Raw genomic sequence first — 9,833 nt, forward strand, 5'->3', positions numbered from 1 at the left:
ATTCAGCACCCCTGAGAGAATTGATGTTATATTGCTCACCTCCATCAGATAGTAGAGACACACCTATGCCTCCATGTTTAGACTGAGGGATCAGTTCATCTGCTGCAGACAAAGCTCACTAATTTTATCTCCAACCATATGTTCCTGAATTGATAACTTTTCTCTTTTCTTGTAGCTTCTACTTGCTGTAATCGTCTCAGCTCTGACCAACTCATAATTGAACCAGTGCCTTGGAATATTGCTGTAGGGAAAAGTGTTCTTCTCCTTGTTTGTAACGTGCCAGAAGATGTTCAGACATTTTTCTGGTACAAATCAGTGTATAGAACAGATATTTTTAAAATTGCTGAATATAGCAGAGCCATGGAATCCACAATCTGGGGGCTTGCTCACAGTGGAAGAGAGATGGTGTACACTAATGGATCCCTGCTGATCCAGAATGTCACTGAGCATGATACAGGATTGTATATGTTAGAAATTTTACATAAGGACTTCAAACTTGAGAGAGCACACGTGCAAGTCCATGTAAATAGTAAGTAACTCTCTCTGGCCTCTAACTGTTTTGTATGGCTTCTCCTGCTTTATATGCTGTACTGTCTGGAAAGAGCTGAACCTATTTATTCTCCCATTCCATTTAGCCCCCAACACTGGGGTTTGGGCAGTTACTGCAGGAAATGCATTCCTTAGACAAACTGCAGTAGACCAGAATCCCTCACCAATATTTTATTGCAGAGAGGAGAACATATGCTGAATAACTCAGTTCTAGTACATCAGACCCAGCACAGACTCTTGGGGTTCTCATCATACACCTGGCTCCAAGAGAGACTCTGTAGAGCTTGGGCAGGCCATGGTTGAGGACAGAATTGACTCCACACAAAGCCCACCAGGATGCTCTGGCTCCAAACTCTTCATTCTTCATCTCCATGTGCCACTTGGTACCTTTTTGTCAATGCTTTGTTTTGATTTTCTGTTAGAGCTTGCAGAGAACACACTTATAGTGAATTCACAAGTTCCATAGACTATCAAACCAGTTATAGACTGCCATGAAAGCTGAAGTTTTGTAGGTCATCTAGGCCAACACCTTCTTCTGAATTCCACTGCACATGATCCTGGAGAATTCACCAATTATTGTTTTGGGTTTCTGAGACTTCACAGGAAGGTCAGTGTCCCTAGTGCGAGAAGCAATGGAGACAGTTTTTCCACCCTACTACTTGTCCTCAGGGGTACAGCATAGGGAATATTCTTCTCCTGGCATATACTTAGAATTTGAGCATCTACCTCATTCCAAGGTCTTCAGATTGATCATAACTAAGTTTAACTCATAGACACAGCAATGATCATGCACTATCTGCCATGTTATAGAGAAGTCAAGACACAGTACCCTCAGTGGGATAATCAGGGTCACACAGCCCACGTATAATAAATCAAAAACACAAGATATGTCTATCATAACAGCTCCAATTTCTCCTCCCTGGAAGCTTCATTAAGTGTGAACTATAGAGGGAATCATTGAGCTCTCTGAAGGACTACTGTCATTTTGTTCCCTCCTCTGTTTCTTTACAGCCCCTGTTTCATGGCCTTTTGTGCGAGTGACTGACACCACAGTCAGAGTACAGAGCTCAGTAGTCTTCACTTGCTTCTCAGCTGACCCTGGTGTCTCCATCCGTTGGCTCTTCAATAAGCAGAGTCTGCATCTCACAGAGAGAATGACACTTTCCCCATCAAAGTGCCAACTCAGCATAGATCCCGTCCGGAGGGAGGATGCTGGAAAGTATCAATGTGAGGTCTCCAACCCAGTCAGTTCAAAGTCCAGTCTCCCAGTCTGTCTGTCTGTGATGGAAGAGTGACCTCTCTCCTCTCATCTACAGCAAAGTGCGGTCATTTCCTTATTGATGTGGTGCAAAATGGAGATGAGTTAAGTGGTAAAAATTGTCAGTTACCACTCATGTACTGCCTTCATTGTTACTCATACCTATAGTCCTGACATAACCAAGTGTACAAGGACAGGCCTTGATTTAATATGAAACCTGTTTACCAAAGCAAAATAAAGACATCAATATAATAAACCCAATTGAGGTTAAGAGCTTAGGTTGTGGATTAAATGTATTGCTTTTGTTTGTTTGTTTTTTAGAATCCTTGAAGGCTAATTTAGCAGCCTCAAGTTTCCAAGTGTTCTGAGTCCCCTTTTAAATAGTGCAGTGGTTGCATGGAGACAAACATCCTGTCATATGCCCAAGTAGTTTCATCTAACACCAATTCTACCAGATGGAACTGCCCACGATTCACTGTGCACATTGGTGGTTTCTAAATAGTTTCAACCCACAACTTGTTTGAGGTCCAGATGTAAAATCCTTGGCGCAATCTCCACTCACTGTTTTTATCTTGAAATTGACTTTCACTGACAGACATAATGATAGCTCAATTTGTGGTTAAACTATATCACTGAGCTGAAATTCATGGTTCCCTGGGTTTCTGTTTCTGTTCATACATTGAATCCTGAGGACCATCTATGAGTCTGTAGAAGCACAATTGGAACTCTCATCGCCAAGCATCCACAGGACCAAGGGAGTCCCCTCACACTGATGCCACTTGAGGCAATCCTCTGCTACATATGTAGCTGGAGCCCAGCCTCCATTTTTATACTTTTTGATTGGTGGTTTAGTCCATGGGAGCTGTGGGTGGTTTGGTTAGTTGATATTGTTGTTCTTCCTATGGGTTTACAATCCCCTTTTGATCTTTCAGCTCTCCCCAACCTCTTCCATTGGGGTCCCAGGGATCAGTCTGGTGGTTACCTGGATGCATCTGCATTTGTGTTAGTCAGGTGCTGGCAGAAACTCTCATGGGAGAGCTATATCAGGCTCCTGTCAGCAAGTACTTCTTGGTGTTGGGGTTTGCTATATGAAAATAGGATTGATCCCTAGGTAGAGCAGTCTCTGGATGGCCTTTTCTTCAGTCTCTGCTTTATATTTTGCCCCTGAATTTAGTTTAGACAGGAACAATTCTGGGTTAAAATTTTGAGATGGGTAGGTGGCCTCATCATTCAAATGGGGATTGGGCCTATCTACTAGAGGTGGTTTCTACAGATTCTATATCACCGTTATTTGCTATTTAGATTATTGTCATCCCTGTTTGGTCCTAGGAAACTCACTTTCCTGGCATCTGAGATTTTCTAGTGGCTACCCCCAGTTCTCATTCCCCCATTGCTACATATTTCTATTCAATTTTCTGACCCTCTGTACTTCTCTCCTATCTCTTCCCATACTTGATCCTGCCTTGCTTTTTTATCCCCCTCCTATATCCCTCCCAGATCCCTCCATCCCTCTACCCCCCGTTATTATTTTTCTCCTATCCAAGTAAGACTGAACCATCCACATTTTGGTCTTCCTTCTTCTTCAGCTTCATATGGTCTGTGAGTCGTGCCATGAGTATTCTGAGCTTTGGAGCTAATATCCACTTATCAGTGATTACATGCCATGTTTTTGTTTTGTTGTTGTTGTTTTTGTCTTTGCTACATCACTCAGGATTATATTTTTTTGTTCCATCAATTTGTCTAAGAATTTCATGAATACATCATTTTAATAGGTGAGTAGTAATCCATTGTGTAAACATACTATATTTTCTGTATTTATTCTTCCAGTGAGCAACATGTGGGTTTTTTTTTTAAAGCTTCTGGTTATAAATATGGCTGCTATGAACATAGTGGAGCACATGTCGTTGTTAGATGTTGGAGCATCTTTTAAGTATCTGCCCAGGAGTGAATCTCCAGGTACAACCATTTCCAATTTTATGAGGAATCTCCAGATTGTTTTGCAAAGCTGGTTCTACCAGATTGCAATCCAACCAGCAATGGAGAAGTGTTCCTCTTGCTCCACATCGTCACCAGTATTTGCTGTCACCTGAATTTTTGATCTTAAACATTCCGATTGGTGTGAGGTGGAATCTCAGGGTCATTTTGAATTGTACTTCCTTGATAAGTAAGGATTTTAAACTTTTCTTTAGGTGCTTCTCAGCCATTCTATACTTTTCAGTTGAAAATTCTTTGTGTAGAACTGTACCCCATTTTTAATAGAGTTATTTGGTTCTCTGCAGTCTAACTTCTTGAGTTCTTTGTATATATTGTATATTAGCCATTTGCATATATTGTATATTAGCCCTCTATCAGATGTAGGATAGGTAAAGATTTTTTCTAATCTGTTGGCTGCCATTTTGTCCTATTGACAGTGTCCTTTGCCTTTAAGAAGCTTAGCAACTTTATGTGGTCTGATTTGACAATTCTTAATCTCAGAGGATATGCCACTGGTATTCTGTTCAGGAACTTTTCCCCCATGACCGTGTATTAGAGACTTTCCCCACTTTCTCTTCTATTAGATTCAGTGTATCTGGTTTTATTTGGAAGACCTTGATCCACTTGAACTTGAGAGGGAGATACAGGGAGATAAGAATGGATCAATCTGCAGTCTTCTATATGTTGACCACCTATTGAATCAGCACCATTGGCTGAAAATGATATCTTTTTTCCACTGGATGGCTTTAGCTCCTTCTCCAAAGATCAAATGACCATAGGTGTGTGAGTTCATTCCTGAGTCTTCAATTCCATTCCATATATACCAATACCATGCAGTTTTTATCGCTACTAGTCTGTAGTAGAGCTTGAGGTTAGGAATGGTGATTCCCCCAGAATTTCTTTTATTGTTGGGAATAGTTTTTGCTATCCTGGATTTTTTTGTTATTCCAAATGAATTTCAGAATTTTTCTTTCTAACTCAATGAAGAATTAAGTTGGAATTTCAGTGGGGATTGCATTGAATCTGTAGCTATTCCTTTTGGCAATATGGCCATTTATACTATATTAATCCTGCCAATCCATCAGCCTGGGGGATCTTTCCATCTTCTGAGGTCTTTGATTTATTTCTTCAGAGAATTGAAGTTCTTGTCATACAGATCTTTCACTTGTTTGGTTGGAGTCACACCAAGATATTGTGTGTGTGTGTGTGTGTGTGTGTGTGTGTATGTGTGTGTGTAATTTTAATTTATTTTATTATTAGATATTTTATTTATTTACATTTCAAATGTTATCCACTTTCCTAGTTTCCCATCCTAAAATACCTTATCCTCTTCGCCCTCCCCCTGCTCCCCAACCCACCCACTCCCACTTCCTGGCCCTGGCATTCCCCTATACTGGGGCATAGAACCTTCACAGGACCAAGGGCCTCTCTTCCCATTGATGACCTACTAAGCCATCTTCAGCTACATATGCAGCTAGAGACATGAGTCTCTCTGTGTGTTTTCTTTGATTGGTGGTTTAGTCCCAGAAAGCTCTGGGCTTACTGGTTAGTTCGTCTTATTGTTCCTCCTATGGGGCTTCAAACCCCTACAGCTCCTTGGGTACTTTCTCTAGCTCCTTCATTGGGGACGGTGTGCTCTGTCTAATGGATGACTGTGAGCATCCACTTCTGTATTAGTCAGGCACTGGCAGCGCCTATCAGGAGACAGCTACATCAGTCTCCTGTCAGCAAGCTCTCATTGGCGTCTGCAATAGTGTATGGGTTTGGTGGTTGTTTATGGGACAGATCCCCAGATGGGGCAGTCTTTGGATGGTCGTGCTTTCAGTCTCTGCTCTGAACTTTGTAACTACTTCAATTGGCATTTTATTCCTCCTTCTAAGGATCCAGTATCCACACTTTGGTCTTCCTTCTTCTTGAGTTTTATGTATTTTACAAATTATATCTTCTTAGTGACTATTTTGAAGGGTGTTGATTCCCTAATTTCTTTCTCAGTCTATTTCTCCTTTGAGTATAGGAAGGCTACTGATTTGTTTGAATTAATTTTATATCTGGCCACTTTGCTGAAGGTGTCTACCAATTGTCAGATTTCTTTGGTGGAAGCTTTGGGGTCACTAAATATACAATCATATCATCTGCAAATAGTGATACTTTTACTTCTCCATTTCCAATTTGTATTCATTTGAACTCCTTTTGTTGTCTAATTGCTCCAGCTAGTACTTCAAGAACGATATTTGAGTAGATATGGAGAGAGAGAGGCAGCCTTATCTAGTCCTGATTTTAGTGGGATTGCTTCAAGTTTCTCTCCATTTAGTTTCACGTTGGCTACTGGTTTTCTGTATATTGCTTTTACTATGTTTATGTATGGGCCTTGAATTCCTGATCTTTCCAAGGCTATTAATATGAAGAGCTGTTGAACTTTGTCAAATGCTTTTTCACAATCTAATGAAATAATCAAGTAGTTTTTTTTTCTTTGAGTTTGTTTATGCAGTAGATTACTTTGGTAGATTTCCATATATTGAACCATCCTTGCATCCCTTGGATGAAGCCTACTTAATCTTCATGAATGGTTGTTTTGATTTGTTCTTGGATTCTGTTTGTGAGAATTTTATTGTATATTTTTACATCAATATTCATAATAAAAATTGATATAAAGTTCTCTTTCTTTGTTGGGTCTTTGTGAGACTTTGGTTTCAGCATAACTGTGGCTTCATAAAACAAATTGGGTAGTGTTCCTTCTGTTTCTATTTTGTTGAATAGTTTCAAGAATATTGGTATTAGGTCTTCTTTGAAGCTCTTCTAGTATTCTGCACTAAACCCATCTGGTCCTGGGAATTTTGTTTGTTTGTTTGGGAGACTTTTAATAACAGCTTATATTTCTTTATGGGTTATGGGATTGTTTAGATGGTTTATATGATCCTGATTAAATTTGGTATTTGGTATTTTTCTAGAAATTTGTCCATTTCATTAAGACTTTCCAGTTGTGTTGAGTATAGGATTTTGTAGTAGGATCTTATGAGTAGTATCTTATGATTTTTTTGTGATTTTCTCTTTCTGCTGTCATATCTCCCTTTTCATTTCTGATTTTGTTAATTTGTATACTGTTTCTGTGCCCTTTGTTTAGTCTGTCTAAGGGTTTATCTATCTGTTGATTTTCTCATAGAACCTGCTCCTTGTTTTGTTAATTACTTTTATAGTTATTTTTGTTTCTACTTGGTTGATTTCATCCCTGATTTGATTATTTCCTGTTGTCTACTCCTCTAGGGTGTATTTGCTTCTTTCTGTTCTAGAGTTTTCATGTGTGCTGTCAAAGTACTAGTGTATGCTTTCTACAGCTTCATTTTGAAGGCAATCAGGAATATGAGTTTTAATCTTAGCACTGCTTTCATTGTGTTCTATAAGTTTGAATAGGTTGTAATTTTATTTTCAACAAATTCTAAAATGTCTTTTATTTTTTTATTTTTTTCCTTGACCAAGTTATCATTGAATAGAGCATTTTTCAGCTTCCAGGGCTTTCTGCTGGTTTTGTTGCTATTGAAGACCATCAGTCCTTATCCATAGTGGTCTGATAGGAGGCATGGGGTTATTTTAGCCTTCTTATATCTGTTCTGTTCTGTTTTGTGACCGATTATATCATCAGTTTTGGAAAAGGTACCATGAGGTGCTGAGAAGGTATATTCTTTTGATTTAGGAAGAAATGTTCTATAGATATCTGTTAAATCCATTTGGTTCAGAACTTCTGTTAGTTTCACTGGGTCTCTGTTTAGTGTGTGTTCCCATGGTATATTGAAAAGAGTGGGTTGTTCAATTCTTCCACTATGATTGTGTGAGGTGCAATATGTGTTTTGAGCTTTAGTAATATTTCTGTTATGAATGTGGGTCCCCTTGCATTTGGAGCATAGATGTTCAGCACTATATTGAATAAACACAAAATAAATAGCCGGTAGCCTTGTCTTGGCCCTGATTTTAGTGGGATTGCTTCAAGTTTCTCTCTATTTAGTTTGATGTTGGTTACTGGTTTTCTGTATATTGCTTTTATTATGTTTATATATGAGCCTTGAATTTCTGATCTTTCTAAGACATATATCATCAAGGAATGTTGTATTTTTTCTAAAGCTTTTCAGTATCTTATGAGATAATCATGTATTTCTTTTCTTTGAGTTTGTTTATACAGTGGTTTACATTGATGGATTTTCTTATATTGAACCATCCCTATATCCCTGGGATGAAGCCTGCTTGATCATGGTGAATATTTGTTTTGATGTGTTCTTGGATTCAGTTTGTGAGAATTTTATTGAGTATTTTTGCTTCAATAATCATAAGACAAAATGGTTTTAAGTTCTGTTTCTTTACTGGGGTCATTGCATGGTTTAGGTATCAGCATAACTGTGGCTTCCTACAATGAATTAGATAGTTTCTCCCTGTGTTTATTTTGTGGAATAGTTTAAGATGTATTCATAGTAGGTGTTCTTTGAAGGTCTGCTAATATTCTACACTGCAACCATATTACCCCAGGCTTTTTTGTTGTTGAGAGACTTTTAATGATGGCTTCTATTTACTTAGGGGTTATCTGACTGATTTGATAGTTTATTTGATCCTGATTTAACATTGGTATCTGGTACCTGTCTACAAAATCATCTATTTCTTCTAGATTTTTTTCAGTGTTTTTAGTACAGTTCTTTGTAGTAGGATCTGATGATTTTTAAAAATTTTCCCATTCTCTGTTGTTATGTCTTTCTTTTCATTTCTAATTATGTTAATTTGAATACTGTCATTGTATTTTCTAGTTAGTTTGGTTCAGGGTTTATCTATTTTGTTGATTTTCTCAAAAAACCATCTCCTAGTTTTGTTGATTCATTGTATAGTTCTCTTTGATCCTACTTGTTTGATTTCAATCCTGACTTTTATTGTTTTCTGCCATCTTTTTCTCTTGTGTGTTTTTGCTTGTTTCTGTTCTATACCTGGTCTGACAGAATGCATGGGATTAATTTAATCTTCTTATATCTGTTAAGGCTTGTTTGTGTCTAATTATGTGGTCAATTGTTTAGAAGGTACCATGAGGTGCTGAGAAGAAGTATATTTTTTTGTTTTGAGGTGAAATGTTCTGTAGATATCTTCTAAATATATTTGGTTCATAACTTCTTTTAGTTTCACTGTGTCTCTGTTTAAGTTCTGTTTCCACTATCTGTACATTGGTGAGGATGGGATGTTGAAGTCTCCCACTATTACTTTGTGAGATTTGATATATGCTTTGAGCTTTGGTAAAGATTCTTTTATGAATGTGTTGCCCTTTCATTTGGAGCATGTTCAGTTTTGAAAGTTCATCTTGGTGGATTTTTCCTTAGATGAGTATGTGCCTTTCACAATGTTTTTTGATAACTTTTGGTTGAAAGTCTATTTAATTGGATATTAGAATGACTACAGAAGCTTGTTTCTTGGGACCATTTGCTTGGAAAAAAATTTTCAGCATTTTACTTTGAGTTAATGTCTGCCTTTGACACTGAGGTGTGTTACTTGTATGTACCAAAATGCTGGGTCCTGTTTACTTATAATCCCGCTTCTCTATGGCTTTTTATTGGGGAATTGATTCCATTGATGTTGAGAGATATTAAGTACAAATGATTGTTGCTTCCTGTTACTTTTGTTGTTAGAGGTGTAATTATGTTTGTGTAGTTCTCTTCTTTTGGGTTTGTTGTGAGATCAATTTCTTGCTTTTTCTTTGCTGTACTTTCCATTTTTATGTTAGAATTTTCCTTCGATTATCCTCTGTAGGGCTGGATTTGTTGAAAGATATTGCTTAAATCTACTTTTGTTATAGAATATCTTGGTTTCTCCTTCTATGGTAAATGAGTTTGATGGGTATAGTAGACTGGACTGGTATTTTTTGTTCTCTTAGAGTCTATGTAACATCTGCCCCAGATCTTCTGTTTTTAGAATCTGTTGAGAAATCTGGTATAATTCTAATAAGTCTGCTTTTTTAGGTTACTTGACCTTTTCACCTTACTGCTTTTAAGATTCTTTCTTTGTTATGTGACTTTGGGGTTTTGATTATTAT

The 9,833-nt window shown here is 37.8% G+C and overlaps 1 protein-coding gene across 1 annotated transcript in view; it reads left to right on the forward strand.

Annotated features, from left to right (window-relative positions):
* LOC110297395 (carcinoembryonic antigen-related cell adhesion molecule 5-like) overlaps positions 1–1,844 on the forward strand; it is a 39,041-nt gene extending 37,197 nt beyond the window's left edge. The window contains exons 6-7 of the mRNA XM_021166141.1: positions 176–529; positions 1,561–1,844. Of these exons, the coding sequence (XP_021021800.1) occupies positions 176–529; positions 1,561–1,844 (638 nt within the window). The remainder of the gene's footprint in view (positions 1–175; positions 530–1,560) is intronic.
* The last annotated feature ends 7,989 nt before the right edge of the window (positions 1,845–9,833 follow it).

Source organism: Mus caroli, chromosome 7 (genome assembly GCF_900094665.2).
Source record: "Mus caroli chromosome 7, CAROLI_EIJ_v1.1, whole genome shotgun sequence".
Taxonomy (NCBI): Eukaryota; Metazoa; Chordata; class Mammalia; order Rodentia; family Muridae; genus Mus; species Mus caroli.